Source organism: Panthera leo, chromosome A2, assembly GCF_018350215.1.
Source record: "Panthera leo isolate Ple1 chromosome A2, P.leo_Ple1_pat1.1, whole genome shotgun sequence".
NCBI classification, from domain to species: Eukaryota; Metazoa; Chordata; class Mammalia; order Carnivora; family Felidae; genus Panthera; species Panthera leo.
This window is the reverse complement of record NC_056680.1, coordinates 108423917-108449335: the sequence shown is the minus strand read 5'-3', so window position 1 is coordinate 108449335 and position 25419 is coordinate 108423917. Positions and strand designations below refer to the sequence as shown.

The 25419-nt window shown below is 39.2% G+C and overlaps 1 protein-coding gene across 1 annotated transcript in view; it reads right to left on the bottom strand.

Annotated features, from left to right (window-relative positions):
- The window catches only part of TSPAN13 (tetraspanin 13), a 32002-nt gene extending 8026 nt beyond the window's left edge, over positions 1–23976 (bottom strand). The window contains exons 1-3 of the mRNA XM_042919531.1: positions 23724–23976; positions 1113–1280; positions 329–409 (exon numbers count right to left, since the gene is read on the bottom strand). Of these exons, the coding sequence (XP_042775465.1) occupies positions 329–409; positions 1113–1280; positions 23724–23786 (312 nt within the window). The 5' untranslated portion in view covers positions 23787–23976. The remainder of the gene's footprint in view (positions 1–328; positions 410–1112; positions 1281–23723) is intronic.
- Between the last annotated feature and the right edge of the window lie 1443 nt (positions 23977–25419).

Sequence of the window (25419 nt, the reverse complement as noted above, 5' to 3'; positions counted from 1 at the left end):
GTTTGGAAAGCGTAGTTGTGAGAATGGAATCACAAATGTTTCACTGCATAATGGTGGGGAAAGACTGGGTGAACATCTTTTAGTAGTAGCACTTTTTACCCAGGGAAGGCAAAATTCTACTTCGAGGATGCAAAAAATAGCAACACCTGATGGTGTCTCAGGGCGCCAATCAGCCCCACAAAGGCAATCGGGAACAAAAGATGTTAGGTATGTGGAGTGAAATGCCATTCTGAGCAAGAAGTTACTTTATATTCCAATCATTTCTCCCCCTTTTTTCTTGCACACCCTATGTGGCCTAACAAAGCTGGAGATAAATGCCTTTGCTTACCTGTTGCTCCTCGTTCAGGGCTAAGCAAGCACATGATACAGAAAACTGAACAACGAATACGAGTAAGAGAATAATCATGTACTGAGAACTGAAGTTAAGGCATTTCTTGATACTCTTAAAATAATATAAAATAGAGGTACTGACAACATCAGAATGTACTAGAAGGGATTCAATCAGAAAACAGAACAAATGGCACCTAGAGAAAGTTCAAAAAGAAGACACACGATTGTTATTTTCATTAATACACTGTAGGTATAAGTTCATAATAAAAAATACTAATATTTAACAGCTCATCTACCAGAACTTCATTTAGATTATAATAAACATTTTTACATGTATAAAACAAGAAATAAGTATAGATAAACATACGTAAGATTTCTTACTATTAAATCTAAAAAAACAATCACTGAAATTCTCAACCAAATATTAACCTTCTAGAAAGGGTCTATAGGTCACTGAATCAGTTCAACGGAACTTTGAGTTTGCAACACATAAAGAGGACTATACTGAACTCTCAGAATACACTCTTCACGATGTGAAAAGGAGAAAATGGAAACATATGAACATACAGTAATTTCACTGTTAAGAAACATTCCTAATGTTGATTACACAACAAATTGTTGTGATTACACAACAAATACACATAGGGCATGCTAGGAGTTGCTGTCTGGCAATTAATTTCCTAATGATAATTCCAAATCCGTTGTAAGTTATCGAAAGAATAATCAATAAAGGTAAGAACAAATTCAATTGGGGTAAAAATTCGGCTTTTAAAAAAGGATACAAAAAAAAGCAACACCTGATGGTGTTTTACAGCTCCAATCAGCCCCACCAAGGCAATCAGGAACAGGAAAATGCCCACTGCAATGACGACGCCGACCACCCGGAGGCTGGAAATCAGCCCGAAACCAATGCCCCATGCGGCGATTCCAATTAGCAACAGACTAACCAACTGCAAAAACAACCAAAAGGGCCAGGGATGGGGTAGGGGAAAAAGGAAAGAGAAACAGGGGAGAAAAACATCAATTTATAGAATAATATCAAGAACATTTTTCAGTATCTTGCAAATGACTGCTCATACTCAATACTAGAATACACCCAAATCTTAGTAGATAATGTTGTTCTAACAAATCAGTCATGCTTTAAAAAAACTAATAATAATCTATGAAATTATTACGGAGAGTCAGAGGTCATCTGGTTTACTAAGCTTTATATGATTTCTCCCTACGCTTTTGAAATAATGGCATATGAAGAACTTATCAATGCCAATACCTCTCAGTCCAACATGTTGATTTCTTCACATGGTAATCACTTATGTTTCCTTCAAAGCCCAGTTGCACTGTAACCTTCCCCATCCCTAATAAACTCTGTTCTTTAAATATGGTTCTACTGTTCCCTTGAACACACTCACATTCTGTCGCCAAGCCTGTCTCTCCTGGGAGACTCAGAGCACCTTGAGAATGGGCCCCCATCTTCTTACCTGTCTATATCCCTGAAACCTATCTCAGAACCCAGGCCTTATGAACAGTCCAAAATTTCTCAAGGAACTGTCGAAAATAACTTCTTTAGATGTCATTATGTATTCTATTTGAATTCAGACAGTGAAAGATCATTAAAACTCTTAGGACAAAAACAGTGTAAGAGACTTGCACTATTTTGAGTAAAATGGCATTGTGAGCAAGAAGAAATTATTTTACATTCTAATCATTTACTCATAAAATAAAATCAAGTGAAGAGGTAAGTGAAACTTACCTGTAAAACTCAAAGTTACAATTACTTCTTTAAAAGAGCAAATAAAGAGCATGCCTTAGAAAGATTATGATGAACTGATAGAAGATAAAGCTCAAACAGGTATGTGGGAGGGGTGGGGTCGGTGTTGTGGGGCAGGAAGGAGACAGTATCTTCAATTCAATTGGGAGCCAACCATTTCTTGGAGCAGGTGACAGTGTAATACAATTGAGAGGAATCAAAATACATAAAATCATAAAATATACTCCTAGCACCATTTCAAGACCCAATAAAATTTGTTTTGAAATATAAATCAACAGTCACTCAAATGGATTTTTATTCAAATATTTTATTTTCCATATGTAAATACAGTTTATTAACACAAATTTTAAATATCCTGGTATCTAAAAATTCTTACACGTGTCGAGACACAAGCAAAGCTGCCAAACATTGACAAATAGGACACCTATTTGTATTTTTATCCATTTATCATAAAGCAGAACTTGAGAAGGAAAGAAACGGTGTGCAGTGTGACAGAACCAAGTTAGGGAGATACATGGACTCGGTGTTCTCCACTGCAGTTATTATACACAAAAAGCTTTTGTCTTCAGAGGTTGAAGAAGAAGGAAGAAATTCTCAAAAACTTTGCCATCCGGAAGTTGCTTGGTCCCTCTCTCGTTTTCTCCAGTTCTCCTATCAGCAAGGCCGTTTGCTTCTGTCTTGTTTTTATCACCTCTCTTACCATCTTCTCAGGACCTCAGGCTATCTTGGACTGAGAAAAAATCTTCTACTCCATCACCAGTGAGCTTATTTCTGACTCTATGGTATCCAAATATAACACATTTCCTTCCACAAGGTATGGAACGAGGGGAGTTGATGAAGGGACAGCCCTTTGCCTTGCCTATACTCAGCATCCTCACTGCATCGTGGGACCCAACACTTCAGATGCTCCACATTTGCAACACATCACAGTAACCTGCTGTATCAGTCAGGGTTAGCCAAAGCAAGAGAACCAATAGGATATATATTTAGAAATAGAGATGTATTTTAAGGAATTGGCTCATGCAGTTGTGGGGACAGCATGTCCATAATTTGTAGGACAAGGACAGCAGGTTGATAATTCAGGCAGGCTTTCTATGATACAGTCTTGAGGCAGAAATCTGTCTTCTTTAAGAAACCTTAGTCTTGGGGTGCCTGGGTGGCCCAGTCAGTTAAGTGTCTGAGTCTTGGTTTTGGCTCAAGTTATAATCTCGCGGGGTTTGTAAATTCGAGCCCGCGTCAGACTCGTGCTGGCAGTATGAAGCTTGTTTGGGATTCTCTCTCTCTCTCCCTGTCTCTCTGCCCTATACCCCACTCACGCCGTCTCTGTCTCTCTCAAATAAATAAACATTAAAAAAAAAAAAGAAGAAGAAGAAGAAAAAGAAAAGAAAGAAATCTTGGGTTTTGTTCTTAAGGTTTCCAACTGATTGGATGAGGCACACCACAATGGGGTAATCTACTTTACTTAAAGTCAATTCAGTGTAAATGTTAAATCTAAAAAGTGCCTTCAAATCAATAGATACACTAGCATTCAATCAAATATTTGGGCACCATAGCCTGGACGTGACACATAAAATAACCATCACACTTCCCAACTTCAGTTCCTAGGTATGATGCCTATTTCCTAATTCAATTAAATTTGGAAGCGGGTTTATCACTCTCTAATTCTTTGAGTCTTAGAGCCAAAAAGATCAGAAGCATGAATAATAGAATAATTACACTTCTTCTAAGCCCCTAGTTTGTTTTTTTTTTTTAATTTTTTTTTTAATGTGTATTTATTTTTGAGACAGAGAGAGACAGAGCATGAATGGGGAAGAGTCAGAGAGAGAGGGAGACACAGAATCCGAAGCAGGCTCCAGGCTCTGAGTTGTCAGCACAGAGCCCGACGCGGGGCTTGAACTCACGGACCATGAGATCACGACCTAAGCCGAAGTCGGACGCTTAACCGACTGAGCCACCCAGGCGCCCCACTAACCTCCTAGTTTTAAAAAATCCTTTTGGGAATCATATCAAATCCTTACTATGTTGATGACATTCTTACAAGTCAAATACTCAGTAACAAATGACTAGTGCTCACTATACGTTAAAGGCCAGGGACAAGCCCTACTAGAACAAAGGTGGGCCAATTTTCTCTGTAAAGGGCCAGATAGCAACCATCTGGCCTTGTGGATCACATAGTCTCTGCCACAACTATTCACCTCTGCTACTGTAACACAAAAGCATCAGCAAATGAATGAGCAGGTCTGTGTTCCAATAACACTTCATTTACAGGTACTGAAATTTAAATTCATGTAATTTTTGTATGCACTAAAATATTACTCTTCCTTTAATTTTTTTCAATCATTTGAAAATATAAACCCATTCTTAGCTGACAGTCTACAATAACAGGCAGTGGAATGGATGTGGCCCATGAGCCGTGGTTTGCGGGCCCTTGCTCTAGAAGTCAGTGTAGGAGAGAATAAAAAATTACAATGGGACAATCTCTTTATAAGACATTTTTATAGGATGGGTCAGAGGGCATAACAATAATCCAAAAAATCCAGATAAATAGAGGAGGCCAAACACTGCAAAGAAATAGTAAAGGAGTAGGTAGTAAGCCCAAAAAATGACCATAGTGTAGAATGGTAGAAAAAGAGAATGAATATTATTTTATGTGGCAAAAGATGTGACTAAATTAAAAATCTTAAAAGGAGGAGCTTATTCAGGATGATCAGGTTGACCCTAAATGTCATCATAAATATCCTTATAAGACAGACGCAGAGGGAGACACAGAGAGGAGTTGGCCACGTAATGACAGAGGCAGAGAGTGGTGTGGCTCCAAGTCAAGGAATGCTGCCAGCCACCTGAAGGTGAAAGAGGCAAGGAAGAGATGCTCCCCCAGGGCTCTCAGAGAGAGTGCAACCCTGATGATGCCTTGACTTTGGGTGTCCATCTCCTGAACTGTGGGAATAAATGTCTAATGTTTTTAAGCCACCATGTCTGTGGTAGGTAATTCATCAAAGAAGCCCTAGGAAACTAATATGGAACAATTCACACGCCTGGCACTGGACAAGGCAGGAACAACTCGCTTAACAATTACAGAAACCTGCCTAATATTTTGCCACTAATGAAATCCTACCATGCAGCTGGAGAAAAGTGTTCAAGTATCCTTGTCAGCACCCTCCTAGCAGACCAAATCCTTTATGTACAGCAGCAACATCTCAGCAAAATGAGAAAACTGTCTTCTGCTCTCTCAGCTACCAACTTACAGGCTCATTAATAAGAATCTTTTGCCTTTTGAAAAGTAATGTCCACAACTAAAAGAAAAGGATACTTTATCACATCTATAAAATATTCCAGGTCTCAGGCTAGGCATTATGCTATTATTGGAAACATTATCTAGAACATTCTAGTGGGTATCTCTGCTCTGATTTTTTTTTTTTTTTAATAGGGGAAGAAACAGCCTACTCCCTTCTATATAGCTCTCTGTCAAGAGTATTCCTCACCAAGTTTACTCTCTGTGTCTCTAACATAGTTGTCAGTTTATCCCTATAACAATACAAAGCACTCCTCCTTTAAGAACATTGAAGAAAGTATATCAGTTCCCTGTTGTCACTTTAACAAATTACTACCAGTCTAGTCGCTTAAAACAACACATATTTATTCTGCTGCAATACTGGAGCTCAGAAGTCCAATATGGCTCTTACTAAGCTAAATTACAGTGTCAGTAGGGCTGCATTCCTTCTGGAAGCTCTTGGGGCGAATTCACTTCTTTGCCCCTTCCACCTTCTAGAAGACACATGCATTCCATTGCCTGTAACTCCTTCCACCACCTTCAAAGCCAGCAGTGCAGCATATTCAAACCTCTCAGACTACAACCTATTTTTTTCAGCGGGTCTCTTTCTTGGAGGATAGCCCTCCTGCATCCCTCTTATAAGGGCCTTTGTGATTACACAGGGCTTTCCCAGATAATCCAGAATAATCTCCCCATCTCAACATGTTTAATGTAATCACATTTCAAAGTTCCCTTTGCTATGTAAGGTAACATAGCAACCCATATCCAAAGATTAGGATGTACACCTTTGGGGGCAGAGGGATAATATTCAGCCTACCTTAGAGGGTTCTGGGATAATGGGCAACCGAGCTACCATAGAATCTTTCCTACTACAAATACTTTAAAAAGACTGAAATTCAATAAAAATTATTGAAAAAGATTATAATATTTTGTTTAAATATGTAGCTGAGCACTAAAAAACTATGGGAAAGTCCTACAGGCCAGAAAGGAAGGGAAAATGCAAACTCAGACTGTAAGCATACAACTGGTAGGGGGTGGGCAGGTGTTCCTGGATGGGAAGGATAGAAACGAGTTCCTAGATCAGAAGAGTCCCTAAAGAGGAGGGACTTGGGTTTCAAACCAGGCAGGACTGGGAAGTGAAACTAAAGACGCTAACATAATGAGGTCTTCCAGAAAGCTATATTTTCAGGGCAAGCAGTTATAGAAACTGTACCACCACATCCAGGAAGACAGCAAACAATTTTGAGTCCCTTTAAAAAGCTTTTTGTAAAAAAGAGAAACTCCAAGCTTAGAGTCTGTAGTCTAAATGTATGGAGTCTCAGTGTCACTACCCAGACGTGCAGGAAGCTTCACGCCAAGCAATCCAGATAAAAGCTCATCACAGGCAGTGATGGTATTTAGGGAAAGAAAACTCACAGAAGCAAATTCAAAATGATTCAGGGGGAACATCTGCAAGTCCTAGCCCTCACACCATTCCCAGGGAAAAAAGTAAAAACTTTGTTGTCAAAAATCACAAAACACGTAAGAAAAAAAAAAAAAATCTACCACTAGAGAGATACAACAGACACAGCAAAAGAAGAATTAGAGTCCCCAAGAAGTTGAGGTACTAGAACTAACCAAATGAGACTAAAATTATTATTATTATTTTTTTTAATATTTTAACGTTTATTTATTTTTGAGAGAAAGAGACAGAGAGTGAACAGGAGAGGGACAGAGAGAGAGGGAGACACACAATTGGAAGCAGGCTCCAGGCTGAGCTCTCAGCACAGAGCCCGACGCGGGGCTCGAACTCACGAGCAGTGAGATCATGACCTGAGCCGAAGTTGGGGCTTAACTGACTGAGCCACCCAGGTGCCCCTAAAATTATTATGTTTAAACTGACTAAAAAGATAAAAGAAGAAATAAAAACAATATGAACAAAACAAAACCATATTTAAAAAGAGAGACTGGAAAAAGAGCCAAACAGAGCAAAGTCAAAGAAAGTAGGAAGAAGAAAAGCATATTATAAGAAGGATAAATAAAGCTTTATTAAAAAAGGAAAAAAAAAAAAAAAGGTGACAGGCATTCAGCAAAATTATTTTCTAAGAATGAGAACAAGAGTAAATTCTCCCAAATTTCCTTAACTGATAAAGAATAGCCATCAAAAACCCAAGGCAAAAATCATACTCCATGATAAAACCTGAGAAACTTTCCTTCAAAATTCAGGAATAAAACCAAGGTGCTATCACCCCTTCTATTCAGCATTGTAATGGAGATCTTAGACAACTGAGTAAGCCTGAGCACTGAACACAGATGAGAAGGAAACACAGCTCTCGTTATCCATATTAACAGGAGTATACACATGGGAAATCCAAGAGACTGCAAATATTAAAATTGGTAAGATGAGAAAAGTTGCTATAAATAGGACCAATATACAAACATCAACAGTGTGCTCATGCATTGCCCCAAATTTTTAATGTATTTTTTCGAAGGTGATCTGTAATAGCCCTGCAAATATCAGGTACACAGAAATAAATCTACCAAAAGTATTAAAGACCTTCATGGAGAAAATTATAAAATTAATTGAAGAACATAATAAACTAAAATGAAATGTAACATGTTCATGGGTAGGAACGCTGACTATAATAAAGTATCAATTCACCTCCAATTTAGCCTACAAATTCAATGTATTTCTAGTCAAAGCTCAATAAGGTTTGTTTTGGATAGAACGTTATACAATGATCCATTAATTTACATGGAAGAATAAATGTCACCAAAGGGCTAGGAACATTTTTAAGCTTAAGTAGAAAGGCTATAGCTGTTGTACTCTATCTTAGCCCGGCTGCAGTCACCAGCACTATGCATAAGAAATGCTCTTAGTGGCAAATGGAACTGACTTTGTCAGTGCTTACAAGGAACTGTCCCAGACTCTTTTTTGTTGCTTTCACCACACTCTGCAAAACCTGAGCCTGACTCTACATCTTTTGGGCATGTTTTATTATTTTTTTTAATTAGTAAAATTAAACATATAAATAAAACTAAAAAAACCAAATAAGTTACAAATCCAAACAAGTATCACAACTTACTGTAACAGTTTGGCAATTAAAATCAAGTCGTTGACACAAAACTAAATAAGCCAATAATCTGGGCTTGGAAGGAGACAGAATTCCAAATAAGTAGGGAAAGAGTAGTCTTTAATTAATAGCCCTATGACAATTCCCTGCCCATTAAAACAAACAAACAAAAAATAGCAGTAGTCCCTACCTAATACCATAGATTTAAACCCTAAATATAAAAGGCAAAACTTAAAGTTTTAGGAAAAAATAGAGAAAACTGTTTTGACTTTGTGGTTAAAGAAAAACTTCTTAAACACAACGCCCCCAAAATCAAATATTATACTAATGTAATGTTTACTATGTGCAAGGAAGTATTCTAAGTGCTTTACATAAAGCACTTAGTACTCTAAGAGGTAGGTAATACTGTTGCCTCCATTTTCCAGATGGGGAAAGTCATGCACAGAGATGTGAAGTAACTTGCCCAACGTTACACAGCAAAGAGGAGACAGAACTGGGGATAAGAGGGGATCTGAAGCCAGAGGCTGTATGGCTGTGGATTCTGTGTTCTTACCTATCACACTACACCTGATGTGAAAATTTAAAACTTCTACATGATAAAAAAAAAAAAAAACACCAGACAACTTCGGAATAAGCCTAGGACTGGAGGATATTTCCAGCACATAAATATTAAAGAATACCTGCAAAACAATTTAAAAGGACAAAAAGCACACTGTAAAGTAGCCAAAGGCAATGATAGGCAATCCACCGAAGAAGAATCCAAAAGGCAATTAACACGCGGAAGACGTTAAATCACATTATATATCAGGAAAACAAAAATTAGAACAACAGGATACCATCTCACATGCAAAAATTAGGCCTGATGACACTAATGATGTGGAGAGTCTAGAACTCATTTAAGTCAAAGTGTAAATTTTTGTAGTCACTTTACACAACAATCTGGCAGCACCTAGGAAAATTAAAGAAATGTATCCCTTACTAAACCAGCAATTCTGCTTCTAGATTAATACCCAAGAGAAATACCCATGTCCCCAACTAGACATCATACATCAGGATTTTCCTGCAGTCTTGTTTGTCACAGTAAAAAATTGAAAACAACCTCAGAGACCATGAATATGACATTCATAAACTCTAATGTGATCACACAGTAGAATACAAATGATTTTAATCTATTTCTATTAAATCAATAAGTTTCAAACAGAAAAGAAATGAAACACATTACATAAATACTGATAAGACATACCACTTCATCAATTTTCAAACACATAAAAAGCCACCGCATGTTCTTTGTGGTTAATAGTTAAAATTGTCATAAGTATATAAACATGGATGGAAATGACAGATGTTGATTTTAAAATAGTGACTACTTTCAAGAGGGGAAAAATGGAAAAGGGAATGGAGTGATCCTTTACCTGTATTGTAACACCGAACTTCTTTATTTATTTTTTATTTTTTTGATGTTTATTTTTTGAGAGAGACACAGAGTGAGAGTGGGGGAGGGGCAGAGAAAGGAGACACACAATCCTAAGCAGCCTCCAGGCTCTGAGCTGTCAGCACAGAGCCCAAAGGAGGGCTCGAACCCACAAACCAAGAGATCATGACTTGAGCCAAAGTCAGACGCTTAACCAACTGAGCCACCCAGGCACCCCTGTACTTCTAAACAAGAGGGAGATGTGGCAAAACACTGGCATCTGTAGCTTGTTGGGTTCACAAGAGTCTACCATATTTTCTGTGCACATGAAATATTTCCTAATTTAAATGAGCCTTGAAAATCTAACATCCCCTTTCTTACCAGGGCACCAATTCTCAATTCTCCTGCTGTGCCTTCCTTTGTAAATTGTTCTAACTTGCCTCATCAAGCCTTTGTTCCCACTATTCCTCAAACACAGCCACATAAATCAAGATATTCTCATTCATTTCTCAAATATTTCACATTAATTTTCATCTGTGCACCTTCAAGTACTGTCCACATTCTATCCTGTAATTTGCTTCCGTTTAGGAAAAAGGAAGGCTTTAAAACAACGGTGGTATATACTTGAAAGCAGTAGCCAATAATTTGTTGAATCTTCCCTTGTTTATAACAGAAAGCAACACTCTAGATCTGTCACACTTGGATGATCTCATGTGTGAAAATGACACCACACTATCTCCCCTTCCTGTATCCAGCTCTCAAGCACAGGCATGTTGACACACACACATACATCCTCATCTGTAAGATGGAAGAGACCATAGATTTAACTGTCCAATCCAAAACAAACTTTGCAGTTATGACTATACTTTGGCCAAACATAAACTTAATTGGGCTAGTCAATTTTCTGATAACCCCCAAAATATGTTTGTTTGTTTTAATTTTTTTTTTTTTTACATTTATTTATTTTTGAGAGACAGAGCACAAGCAGGGGAGGGGCAGAGAGAGAAGGAAACACAGAATCCGAAGCAGGCTCCGAGCTGACAGCACAGAGCCCGACGCAGGGCTCCAACTCACGAACCGTGAGATCATGACCTGAGCCAAAGTTGGACACTCAACGGACTGAGCCACCCAGGCGCCCGTTTTTTTTTTTTTTTAAATAAAATAATTGAAAACAATATAAACGTTTTGTTCTGTGTGGCTGGTGTTTCTAACACATTGTAACACAAAGCCCTCAATATACACAATTTTTTTTACGTAGAAATAGCACCCAAAGATTTATGATATGGCTTTAATTAGATTTGCTTATAAGCGTTTCTTTGACTTACTGAAAAGAAGCCCTTTAAAGATAGTAATGCAACAATTTATTTCTGAGTAGTGGTAATTATATGTTATGGTTGGTTTGTAATTTTGAAGAGAATAGGACTGGATGAAGTCTTCCAAACTAGTGATCTAAAAATTATTGATTCCAATAAAATTAATTCTAACTGTATAATTAAAAAGCCTAAGTTTGTCACCAGAACTTGGTAGACAAAGAAACTGCAAGAATCCTTTGTTCAATAATAACAAGTTTCCTTATGAGACCAATTGTAATAGAAAGTAAATTTAGATCTATAACAAATAGTTTCCTTCGCATGGGAGACAGAGTACTGATAAAAACAGATTATGGATCCGTTAACTCCGCAATAGCAATGTTTTTATGAGCAGGAAGCACCCACCCTTCCTGTTTTCTCTTTAAAACAAAGAAAAGTACATCACATAAAAAGAGCTTCTAGAAGAGAGATTAGATGAGCTATAATGGAAAAGCCACACCAAAGCAAGATTATAAAAGTATCTACAACTGGCATGACTTCCCCAACCAAGTCCTAAAAGGAGGAGGTGGTGGGAGAACCAGTAGCCCACACAGGGATGGATTGTGAGGAAGGAAGCAACAGGAGGGTGCTAGCGGAAGGGAAAGCAATTCTCAACCAGGGCTCACAAGACAGCACAAACTCACAGAACAGTGAGGCACAAAGCTACCTGGCCAGTGACATATCCCCTTCCTTAGAGGTGATAAATCAGAACGGCTAAGTCACACGCCCAACGACACAGAGCAGAGCTTTCTGCTTGGTGCATTTTTTTCTCCATATCATAGTGCCTAGCATTATATTTAGGTAATTATTAACACTGAAATATAATACTGTATAGAAATATAGAAGACAGTATTATACTGCATAAGATGTACTTCTTGCTTTGTGGCCAGATCGTTACGGGTTTGTACAGTATCTCTTTAGCTTACTCCTTATGAGACCTGACTGCACAGCCATGTATAAAAGAACATGTATAAAAGAAAAAAAAAAAGGGAAGTCTTCTACTCACAGGATTTTTCTATTAGTTAACCACCAAACGGTAGCTTGTTCATTTTGTGCTTTCTATTTTCCTTTTACCCAACCTAGAAATGTTGTCACATAGGCCTACTTTCACACAAAAGCACACAGTGCATCGCCCAGAGTAGAGAGGCAAGAGTAAAAAGTCTATCTTCAACATCACTGCAGCAGGTAAAATTGTTTAAAACTAATAAACATGTACTTGTACACTTCTGGATACATGCAATGCCATTACAGAACAAGGAAAAAAATACATTGTGTATAATGTTCTTTGTAATCTAGCTTAGGTTTGTGTTGAAGTACTAAAACAAAACACTAAGCTTTTCAAATGAGGGAGCTGCTAGAATATTCTAGAATTAGGAATAGAAGAACCAAATTACTGCTCAGAAGAGGAATGACCTCTGTAATGGACACATGTTGCCTTTATAAGCCAGCACATTCATCCCTTGTAAACCTTTTTTTTTTAATGTTTTTAATGTTTGTTTATTTTCGAGAGAGACAGAGTGTGAGTGGGGGAGGAGCAGAGAGAGGGAGACACAGAATCTGAAAGAGGCTCCAGGCTCCAAGCTGGCAGCAAAGAGCCCAACATGGAGCTTTAACTCATGAACCAGTGAGATCATGACCTGAGCCGAAGTTGGCCACTTAACTGACTGAGACACTCAGTTGCCCCACCCCTTGTAAACCTCTTAATCATAGTATTTCACTGGCTCCATCTGACCAGTACCAGTGGCAGAGACAGACAACATAGGCCTATCAACCATGGTTGTTCATCCTCCTGTCCACAGTTACTGGTCCATGGGATGGGTCCATAAACCAATAGGGATATTGAAAGAAAAAAAAATAATAATAATGAGTTTCTCCGGCACAGTAAGTTACAAGTACAATTAAAATTGAGGGGCACCTGGGTGGCTCAGTCAGTTGAGCGGCCGACTTCGGCTCAGGTCACGATCTCGCGGTCCGTGGGTTCGAGCCCCGCGTCGGGCTCTGGGCTGATGGCTCAGAGCCTGGAGCCTGCTTCCGATTCTGTGTGTCCCTCTCTCTCTGCCCCTCCCCCATTCATGCTCTGTCTCTCTCTGTCTCAAAAGGAAATAAACGTTAAAAAAAAAAAAATTTAAAATTGATTCTGCCAGTGGCCATCTTGGCACATGGTAAGATCTTCAAAAAGAATGTAAGCAAGCTGAGCTGAGAAGTAGATAAAAGGAGCAAGAGAGTTCTGACCTTTTCTGATCCCCTTGGTCAAGCCATACTTGACAATCCAACTCCTGGATGTCCCAATTCTATGCATTATTTCAAGAATTTGTGCTCTCTCATCCACGTAGTCTTTAAAGCTCATCTATAACACATCAAGAATTCTGGTTAACACAAGCTTCATCTTGCAAATGTTTATCGTAAGTTTTTTCATACCTCTATACTTGTAGAAACTTTGCCTTCACAATTGAGACCACTTTCCCTACCTAGACTAAATCATTCACCTTGAATGTAGGCTTTTAAAAAAATGAGCCCTTCCTTTTTAGCTGAAAACACCTCCCTCCCAAAAACTCTTTAAGGACAAAACAAGAAGGTAAATCAATGATCCAGAAAAATGTCCACAGCATCTTCTTTGTGCAAACACGCTCTCGAGAATTACCAAATTTAACTCCAGCCTAAATTTTACTGCTGAGCAGGTGAGTGGTTGCTTGCACATGGGGAGCAGGGGTTGTGCAGCAGGAGAGAGGGATTACAAAGGAGGATAAGCAAACTGTGAGGGGTAATAGATATGTTCAAGGTCTTGAATGTAGCAATGGGTTCACAGGTATATTTCAAAACTTATCAACTCTATACTGTAAATATGGGCAGCTCATGATATGTAAATAATACCTCAATAAAATTGTCTCAAAAAAAGATACACCTTTCCAAGGAAAAGCATTTTACAGTATCATTCTTGTTCTGGAATGGAACAAGTCATAATGCCTGGAGTTGCTGATGTAACTTGGTGAAAAGGAAGAAAGTTACATGCCAAGGATGGCAGGGCAGGAAAACAATGAAGAGTGATGCCTGATAAGATCCTTGAATTGTGCCCCTGCTCTGGACTACACTACCTGCTTCTGGACATCTTACTACATGAAAATAATAAAGCTTACTATTTTAAGCAGCAGTAGCTGGGTTTCTATTACCTATTGCTAATACAGTGGTCTTTGGTCCTTTTTTAAAGCCAGCAATATCAGGCCATTCTCAGGCCAGCTATCTTTTGTCTCTAATCTTAGAATAAAGTCCAAATCCCAGGCTAACAAATCCAAGGATGTGCAGAGCCTGAATTACCACTGGAGGTAATTCATTGGCCACTATTCCCCACCTCCAGCCATACTTCCAATTCTTCCACTGAGCCTTCTATACTTTAAGTGCCACACAAGCAAGGCACATGTTTTTTCTGATATTCCTAGCACCTGGCTAAATGCCTGGTACAGAAGAGGTACTTAAAATACACTGCTGAATGAGAAAGAGCTCATGATAGCGCTCATTATGTTTTAAGGACAGGCAAACGCTTAGTCCCTAACCAATACAGTATTTGGGAGAAAGAAATTTAGCTTCATGATGTCCCAGATTATCCTTTCTCTATATAAGCTATAAAAAAGATTTTCATTGTTTCATCAAATATCCACATTTCAAAATGAGATGCAAAGAAAAATGTGAATTGTTTCCAAAATATTTCTAGTTACTTCTGCATTTTTTTAGCATCTGAATTCTATGTAAGTGAACTGCTTTAAGGATGAAAAAGGAAGATAGAACATTTGAAAAGAACTGGATTCGATTCTGTAGTTAAATTATTCAAAAATGGTTTGTCAGCACTAAAACAGGAGAGAGGTTGTGATGGTAGCAGAGGATGAGAAATTCAAAACAGTAATAAGGTTCAGAGGGACTGTACCACCAAAATGTACCCCCCACCCAGACATATAAAGAAAGCAAAGGCCCCAGACTGTCTTCCCTGTTCATGCTTCAACATTCACAATGAGCAATTACACTTGAACGCTCAATTCTCCCTCTGAACTTCTGCCTAATGTGGAAAACTGAAGAACAACTCAGCTATGGATGATCAAGCATGTGTTTCTACCATGCCAAACATCTGGATAGAAATCTGAAGATTCTATAAATAATCTAGATATTGCTAAATATCCAGACATTTAGTGTTGAAGCCAAGACTTCAGTTCTTTGTGTCATTTTCATTCTTCAAATGACACAAAGAAGCCTGAAGTGCATTTGTCACATATTTTTCTTCCTTATGTTCTCCCTGGTGCCAAGCAGATTTTATACTTACCAGGCACAAAATAACATATACTTATTATATAATATCTGCTAAGAAATGATATAGAAGGTATCAAAAGTAAGGGATCCTGACTTATCATGTTCCAAGGATCACAGTTTGAGGCGCCGCTCACGGCTGCCAACCAAGTTCCAACTGTATCCTACCCCTTCCTTCTCTGGAGCAGTTCTGGGAGACAAGAAATAGAGTTATGGAAGCAAGAGCCCTGCACTGACTCCTTCATTCAATTAACTAAATGTCAACTATATGTCAAGGCTGTGTTGGGCACCCAGGAAAGGAAAAGTGATTAGGACCTTGCCCATACTGCTGAGAGGTACAGAGTTGATCATATGAAAAGGAGGAGGGCAATTGCTCTTTCCAATGATTCCACTGATCAATTCTAGAATCAAGTCTTAGTCCTCATCTTACTTAACAGCATTTGACACAGATGTTCAATTCTATCTCCTTAAAAAGATTTGCACTGGGGCGCCTGGGTGGCGCAGTCGGTTAGGCATCCGACTTCAGCCAGGTCACGATCTCGTGGTCTGTGAGTTCGAGCCCCGTGTCAGGCTCTGGGCTGATGGCTCGGAGCCTGGAGACTGTTTCCAATTCTGTGTCTCCTTCTCTCTCTGCCCCTCCCCCGTTCATGCTCTGTCTCTCTCTGTCCCAAAAATAAATAAAAAACGTTGAAAAAAAAAATCACTTTAAAAAAAAAAAAAAAAAAAAGATTTGCACTTGGTTTCTAGGACACCAACCTCTACCAGGTTTTCCTCTTACCTTTTCTGGCTTCTTTCCTGGCTCCTGAAACTCTTACTAGGAGTGCCCCTGGATCAATCCACAGATAAGTGCTATTCTCCCTCTAACCTCACTAACTTGTGGATGTCATCCAATATAATCTCTAACTACCATTCTCTATGTTGATGGCTCCCAGGATTTAAACTTCCAGCTACTTTTCTCCCCTGAACTGCACTGTTGGTAGTCTGCTACCTGACATCTCCATTTGGGTATCTGATTGGCCAATCATATCTAATACTGAACCCCTTATTTTCCTCCCAAAGCTTTCTCCACCCACAGTCTTTCCATTCCTATTAATAGAAGATCCATCTTGACAGTGGCTTAAGCCATAAATCATGAGTAATCCATGACTCCTCTCTTTCTCTCACACCTCATTCCAAACCATCAGAAAATAATGTTGTTCCATTGATATTATACTGGTACACCTCTCGCCTGAATTACTGCAGTAACCTTACATATGATCTCACTGCTTCCATTGTTGCCCTCTATCATCTATTCCCAATTCAGTAGCCAGACAATCTTTTAAATGAAAATCAGGCCCAAAGCTACCAATGGCTGCCCATTTCATTCTGCATAAAAGCTCTCATCCTCCCAGGGTTCTCAAGGCCCTTCACAATCTTCACCTCAGACCTTCTCTGACTCACATCCTGTACCACTCCACACCTGGCTCATTCTGTCCCAGTCACAATGGACTCGTCTCTGTCCCTTACATAAACCAGGAATGCTCCTCTTAGTGGATCTTTTTCAAAGTTCCATCCATCTGAAACACTTTTCCTCTTTGTCTTTCATCACTTTCATCACTTCCTATTTCCTATTTGTGTTTCATCACTTTCAAATCTTTACTCCAGTGCTGTCTTCCCAAGCAGACTAATCCTGGCCATATATTAAATATGTACTTATCCCCCCCTACCTATCCACTGCCTCACCACTCTTCATTCCTCTTACTCCATTTTTCTCCACAGCACTTGCCTACCTTCTCATAAGATATATAATGTATTTACTTATTTATCATCTAACTTTGTCCCATAAATAAAAGACCAATAAAGGCAGCACATTTCGGTTTGTTTTGTTCACTGCTCTTGATGCTCAGTCGGTATTTATTATTGGAATGAATAAAGGAAAGAAAATTATTTGGCTTCATCTTGTATTTATATTAGACTAACAGTATATTAGACTAGTAATGTGAAATCCCTAGCCAACTATGATTTACAGTCCAATTTTAGAGGAAGTGTATTTGTTCATGGGAAACGTTACAGGAAAACCTGAGTAGCAGTATATGAAAGGTTGGCCAACAGTAGAGGAAAAAAGAGTATTTCAAGAAACACATTAGATTCTACGTTGGATATATAAATGTAATGCCTACTTAATATTATTTTGTAACCCAATGCTAACTTCCACGTTTTAAAATATTTGGCTGTCTTCTAGATTTAATTTTGACCAAATTATCATTTTTATGAAGTTTTCATTAGGTATGTCTTACTCCTGGTGAAAAGGGGGCAGCCAATTCTCTCAATTCGATTCAAGAAGTATTTGAAGAGTATAGCCTCTGTGTTTAAAAAAAAAGAAAATGCTACACACTGAAGGATCCAACAAAGGGAAAGCGATGATCTCTGCCAACAACAACAACAACAACAACAACAACAAACGGTTAATGGTTAGCTGGGGTAAATAGCAAACACAAAGCAATCTACAATATGGAGAGTAGGTATGGTCAAGGGCAAAGACAGAGTAAAACAAAATCTTACATTACTGACTCTCAGCCTTCAGTGTAATTTAGAATTAGGTAGGAAGTTTTAAAAAGGTTTAAAAAAATAATCACATGCCTTCCCTCTCTCCTGGATCTGACTGAATTAGTCTGGAGTGGCACTTGAGTATTAAGATACCCAAGGAAAAATTTAAGGAAACAACGCCTTTGAAAAGAAATGAGGCTTTATTCGAGTAACTTTACAAAGACAGGACAAGGTACTATAGGTTGAGGGCAGGGGATCAGCAAAGATGGAAAGGCAACAAAGGGCATTTTGTGTGGGGAATTCTGTGTGGTGGGGAAAGATCTTGAATGGCGTGTTAAAGAATTTGGGTTGATTTCACTAAGAGTTTTCCTCTATTATCACAAATGGGTTTGGGTCATTCATTTCACAGCCATAAAATAATTGGGAGGATAAATTCAGGTGAAGGAAGAGTATCTAAACCTAACCTGCCTTCACCAGTAATCCAAATGTGTTCCAAGTGATAATAGCCCATTTTTAAACCACTTAAAACTGTGTGTAAATCAAGCCACTGACATACTCAAATCTCACTTTTCGGATTTGGGCTGAAATGCAATTTTTCCCAAAATGAATTGTTTCTTTTTTTGCAATGCCTCTTGACTCATGTTGTTAAACTTTACGAAAGTCAATAACCTCACTTCAAGTGAGAAATGGCATAAATAGCACATTTGGGTTACCATTTTTAAATCGAAAGTTGGGAAATTTTACAAACGCATTTGGCACAAAGGCAGACTATAAATATCAGCACAACAGCATCATGTGAAAAATCTCAGGTTTTGTCAACAGTGAATCATTTTTAAATTCAAAATGCAAGAAAATATTCAGCAACCATGTAACCATTTTAAATTCATTCAGCAGTGTGAACAGGAACACAGGGAGAAATCACATACACCTAACCACACATTAAAATATGAAACAGGAATAATTTGAAAACTGACGCTCTGAATTTTGAAAAATGACAAGTGTCGTCATTTGAAAGTGACAGCAATACATAGGTTTTTCTTTGGCTGCAGTGCTGGTGGCATTTATTTTAGAGTTACGACTGAACAAAATTATAGTTTTCCAGCACCCTGATGACCAGAGTGACTAAAAAAAAAAAAAAAAAAAACATACACAGGTTAATCATTCCATATTTACACCTACTGTGCTTCCATCATTTTTTCCTTACAACTGAAAGATTAACATTACTATTTTCAGGCCATGAACTCATGCCTCCATAGAGTCTGCTTGAGTCAACACTAACTACCCTTAAGTGTTAGAAACCCCAATAGCCTAAAAATATTTTCATCATCACACGCAGGTTTGTAATTCAGAAATTTAAAATAAACTTTTTCCACTTGAGGCTGGAACAACTTTTTTTTTTTTTTTTTTTTTTTTTTTTTTTGGCTTTCTGTAGTACATCCAAAGCGTTTGCCCACATTTTTCCATTTTATCCTAAAAACTCATTGGGAAGAGTGAAAAATATCATCACCAGTTTATAAATGGAAACACTGAAGCTCAAATAAAGTGAGCTGTTTGCCCAACGATAAATTCCAAGCAAGTTGTAGAGTTGGTATTTAGACTTACGTTTTCTTCCTGAATCCCTTTTTCTCCCTATAGACTGTATAGATATATTTTTTATCTATAAATATGGTATGTTTTATCTATTTTAAGACAATACAATTTCCGAGAGAGAAAGAGGTAAATCATTGTAATTCAGGGTCTTAGAATGGATGTAAATCAGTATAATTTTTGATGCTGTATGGAGATTTTTCCCAAAGCAACCAAAGGTATAGGGAAAAAAAATTGCAAAAAATAAATCAATAAAACAAACTTGGAAAGAATTTAAAGAATGAATATGGAAAAAGAAACAAACTCCTGAAATGACATTTCTCATTTTAAGATTAGTTATTTATGTTCTTTACATTCTCAATTAAAACTATTCATACATGTGCATGTGTATTTTATATATAATATATTATATATATATTGAAAATTAGCACAACTCCTTCAAGCCTCTTCTTCTCTGTTTAGGAAGCACAAGGAGATAAATTATAAATCTTCTAAATGTTAACATATTTTAGTATAACATTTATTTCATATTCTGAAAATTCCCCATAAATCAGAAGTATAATTTTATATATTTTTTTAATTTATTTTTGAGTGCACAAGCCGGGGAGGGGTAGAGACAGGGGGAAAGAGGAACAGAAGCGAGATCTGCACTGTCAGCAGCAAGCCCAGCCGGATGTGGGCCTCAAACTCAAGAACCCCAAGATCATGACTTGAGCCGAGTTGGATGCTCAACTGACCAAGCCACCCAGGCGCCACTTATAATTTAAAAAAGTTGTTTTTCATGATTTGTCAGAACATTTCCAACCAAAATTATTTTCTAATAAACCATGAAAAATAAAATAGACCATTTTCCCAAAGTAGCTCTCATTTGCATTTATATCCTAAGCACTATGAAAAAGTTTCACACTCTTTCTATGTTTCCCTGACTCTATTACAGCTTCTTCCCTTCCCACTTCTCTAATCCACAAAGATGTCTCCTAGTCCTAAATTTTACGTCAGCTAACGTCAGTCCCTCCCTTACATCACATTTAGTTTTCCCACTTCACGAATCCCAATTAGATCCTGTTTTCACAGAATTGGTATTTGCCTTTGTATGTGTTTATTACCTCTCAATGTTCTCAGCGGGATATACACGAGGCAAATTTATTCACTGAACAAAGCTCCTGAGGTCATACAGAAAAAAAGTGCATTTTAAAAAACGAGGCTTCACAAAGCACATTAATTTTAAAGCCCAGTCTCGTTCACTGCTGTCTTCCCAGGCTGAGAACAGTGCCTGTTATAAATAAATAAATATTTACTGAATGAAGAAATGTTCAGTTACTTTAATACGAAGTTCTGAAGCAAGCCTTTCGTTTTCTCATAACACCATGAAAATGCAGGGAAGAGAACTCGGCTTCTCCTCTTCCTACCATATCTATAAACAGTTTATATTCACTACACTAACTTAAACTTATTCAAAGCTAAGGATCCTATTGATTTAAAATGACCCAACCATAAATAACAACAAAAATCAACTGTTGTTCCGTTGGCTAGTGATCAGAAGTCCAAGACAGGTTCAGGGGAAGTTCCTTCCAAGCTATTTCAGTGACATGCATTCTGGTCTGATCATGAATTCTGCTCTCAATTTAGGCTCACCAGCAGGCCACTTGAGCATGTGGACAGTTGGGCTTGTAGAGTCTTAAGTTCCTCAAGAAAATGCTTCAACACAAAAGCAGGCCATGGCCTTTACACCTGCCACTCCCGTATGCAATCCTGATCTTACTAACACTTTCAGGAATGATCTCAGACTCATCCTGCAACTTTGCGCCTATTTTAGAGGTAGTTACCCTGGTGGGATTGGAACCTATGAAAGGTCCACCTAGTTCCACCTTAGAAGGAAATGTCTCCTCAGTCTTCACCCTCAATCCTTCACCCTCAATCCACCCTCAACCTCAATCCTCAATCCTAACTACTTCACATTTCTCATCTTAAAATGTTCCAAGGAAGATATGGAATCTAAATAATAGTAGTGGCTATTGTCAGCATCTATTTAAGACCTGGTCCAACTTGTAAGTCTCATTCACCTCCAATTTAAACTGCTGAACTTACTTAAGCTTGTTCACAATGCATAAAGAGTAGACACTAATTCATCTTAAGAAATGCCCGTTTTATCTAAAAAGTCTAGGATTTAATAGGGTGCTAACTATTATATAGCCTTGTGACTTCTAATTAAGGTTTACTACATAACTATTAAAAATCAATAGAATACATTCTGAAGGCCAATAAGTTGGAATAGATATAAAAATCTTAAAATGTTCCTTTAGATCACCTTTCTCCTTGCTTTCCTGATACACACTAAATACAACCAAAAATGACATATCTTGAAAACAACTAGACTTAAAAATAACTTGTCTTTTAACATGTATATATAATATATATTATACATATATATGTGTATATAGATATAGATATACATACATAGATTGCACATTAATTTATATAGGCCCCACAGCCAAGTAAGCATGCAAAGTAGACTTTCTACTGTGTGTAAGCAGATATTATAAGACTAAGTGTCTGGGGAACAGGTGACCAAATCATGGGGAGAGGGCGAAAGTCAGGGCACAAAATGATGAATTTGAATAGCAGGCCATTCATGCCAAGAAAAGAAAATACCTGGAGAATTGGTCAGCACTTACTTAATATACAGTCAATAAGATAAGCATGCTTCAAGCAAGACAAAGGTGAATTTTGGTCTGAAACTTGACATGGTTCTCCAATTACAAGGAGCTGAATCACCAGGTGTTTTACAATTTTTCTCCCAAGTCTACTATCTGTGACCATGTTGATTAGATTCCTACTAACTAACCAGAAAAGCATACTTGATTCCACTGTCTTGCCTTCAAAGCTTTGCAAGCATGTTCATGTACAAAGGAACATTAATGGTAAACCAATCCAGCCTCTCTCTCCTGTTGGTGACCACAAGGCAGCCTCTCCATTCCTAGGATGTAACCTAAGCTTGCACAGATGGCCTAGCTCGCTGCTAATACAGGAGAACTGGGTTTGTTTTCAGGGTGGGTGCTGCAAACCAGCAGGTGTATTTATAGAAGGGAGATAGACTATGATGGAGGGATGATGACAGAAGAGGAAGTTTCTTCCACCTGGGAGAGAAGCCTTTGGAAAGATCTGGATCTCACAGCCTAGGTTCTATTCCTGACTTGCCAACTTATTAAAACCCTTTTTGGTCTGTTATCTTATGTTTAAGATTTACACAATGTCCCTTGCCTCAGATGGCTGTCAGAATGAGGAATGAAATCATGAATGAAGACCTGGGCTGTGATAGGCAATCAATAAACGGCAACTGCTCTCCCATTCTCCATTCGTCCAGAATTGCACCTCAAAAATCACAGAGGTAGACTGCACCATTAAAACTAAAAGGCCCAAGCTTATTAGCAGAGAAAGGAATGACTTGGGTGGAGGCTTGCTTATTTACTGGAGGATTTTGCTTAAAATGGAGTTAGGATATTAATAAATCGGGAGACCACATGGAAAAAGCATCCAGTATGAACAAACTGACAAAAAAAAAAAAAAGGCATCCCTTTATGTAAGCACGAAACAAACTTCGGAAGCTGCGGATATCCTGTGAACCTACTCGGTGACCTCAATTTAAATCACAAGAGCACGGAGAGCTAACCAAGATGCACACCATCCATATGCCGCCTTGTCAGTTTCAGATCACGCTATTTTTGCAAAACTGTCCTCAAACCTGAGGCTGCTCTCCCGCCTCCAAACCCGTCCCAGGCGGGGTTGGAAGCCAGGAGCGAGTATCAGAAGGGATAGGGATGGGAAAGTGGAAAGGTCTGGTCAAAAGACAGAAAAACAAGGCGGTGGGTGAGGGGGCGGGGTAGAGCAATGTGGCAGAGACGCGGCCAGTGAGCCAGAAGGACGGCGGCTTCACAATGAGGGAAAGGAAGAGACTGCGACAAGAGCCGGCTCCTGGTCTCCGGCAGGGAGTGATGGTGAGGTCAGGGGCGCGCAGAGCGTGGGAAGACGGGAAGGGGTGCGGAATGAAGTCAGAGTCGCTGGTCAGGCAGGGGAACCAAGGAGCAACCGAGCAGGTGCAAAGCCCGCAGGCGGGGAGGAACCGGTTCAGGGTACTCACTGTGTACAGCAGGTTGAGAGCGCACAGGCAGTTCTTGGAACACGCGAAGCCCCCGCAAACCATCTTGGAGCCTGTGGTGGCCGAAACCGCAGGTAAACGAGGCTCGGGCGGAGCCTCCGGAACAGCCTCTTTGTCCTTGCCTTTGAGGCCTGGCCGAGGCCGGGGTGGGAGGCCTGGGCTGCGGCTGCAGTGCGCTGCGCGCCCGCCGCGGCTCGAACCCGCTCTGGAACCTGCGGCCGCAGCAGCTGGAGCCTGAGCCCGAGCCCCGCCCAGCACCCCCGCCTCGCCCCGCGCGCTGATTGGCCGCCGGCAGGGAACAAAGGTAGAAATATGCAAATAAATGCGCTCCGCCTGCCGGCAGCCGGGAGAGGCTAGACGGCCCGGGGCCGAGGGGGAGGGGGTGGAGGCCGTAGGGGACCTAGCTCGAGGCCAGACCGTGTGACAGCGGCCTCCCTGTCGTTTCCTGGGGAGCAGGTGAGGAGAAGAGGGCGGGGCTCGACGGAGATCCACGCTGGCAGGGAGAAATATGACAGCACCTCTCGGTTCTTGGCCCTGGTGGATGACGTGGCACCATTTTGAATGAGATTTTAAAATTAAGCACCTGGCCTTGTTTGAAGGAAGGCAGGAATAAATGGAGAAATAAATAAACGAATGTGAATGATTTAAGAGAGAATGAAGTGGGGGGAAATAAAAGGAAGGAAATAAGGGAAGGAATAAAAGGAGAGAGCGAATTCTCGGCCTCTCTAGGAAAATAGGTACAGTACATGGCCCATAAATGTGACTCCTGTCACGTCAAATTTATCCTACAGGAATTTGCAAATACCGATAAACTATGAATACGTGCATGCCAGAGAAAATCAGGAGAGATTATTTTTGTCTTTCAATACTAAATATCAATAAATTTTTCTTTTTTTCCCAAATAAGAATTGTGAAAAATATTTAAATGATACAGTCTTTACCTCAAGTCAGTCCATTATCACTTTATTGACTGTCTACTGCGGAAATGCATCTTGTATCCTCAGATTTCTCACCTATAAATTGAGATATTATGTTAAGCACTTTTTTGCACAGTGCCTGGCACAAACTAAGTGCTCAATAAGTGTAGGCCAGTATTAGTAGATCTAATAGGCTTTTTTCTTTTAATGTTTATTTATTTTTGAAAGAGAGAGAGCACAAGCAGGGGAGGTGCAGAGAGAAGGAGACACAGAATCTGAAACAGGCTCCAGGCTCTGAGCTGTCAGCACAGAGCCTGAGGCAGGGCTGGAAGCCACAGACGACCTGATCTGAAGTCAGATACTTAACTGACTGAGCCACCCAGCCACCCCAAGACTAATAGTTTTCTAATACCTGCTGTGTTCCAGGCACCTAAGCTAAGCCAGTAAAGGCTTGGTTGTTTCATAGTACCATCTACCAAAACAGGTTCTTATAAAGAAATGTTCAGATATTTATATGGAACCTAAAGGTTCATACTGAGTAAATTATGTGATAGCAAATGCTAAATATATGGATTTTTTTTAAGTTTATTTATTTATTAGAGGGGAGCAGAGGGAGAGGGAGAGGATCCAAAGCATGCCCCATGCTGTCAGCACTCACAAATGGAATGCTGGGATCATGATCTGAGCCAAAATCAAGAGTCCCACGCTTAACCCACTGAACCACCCAGGTGGCCCTAAAACATATGTTAAGTAGAACACTG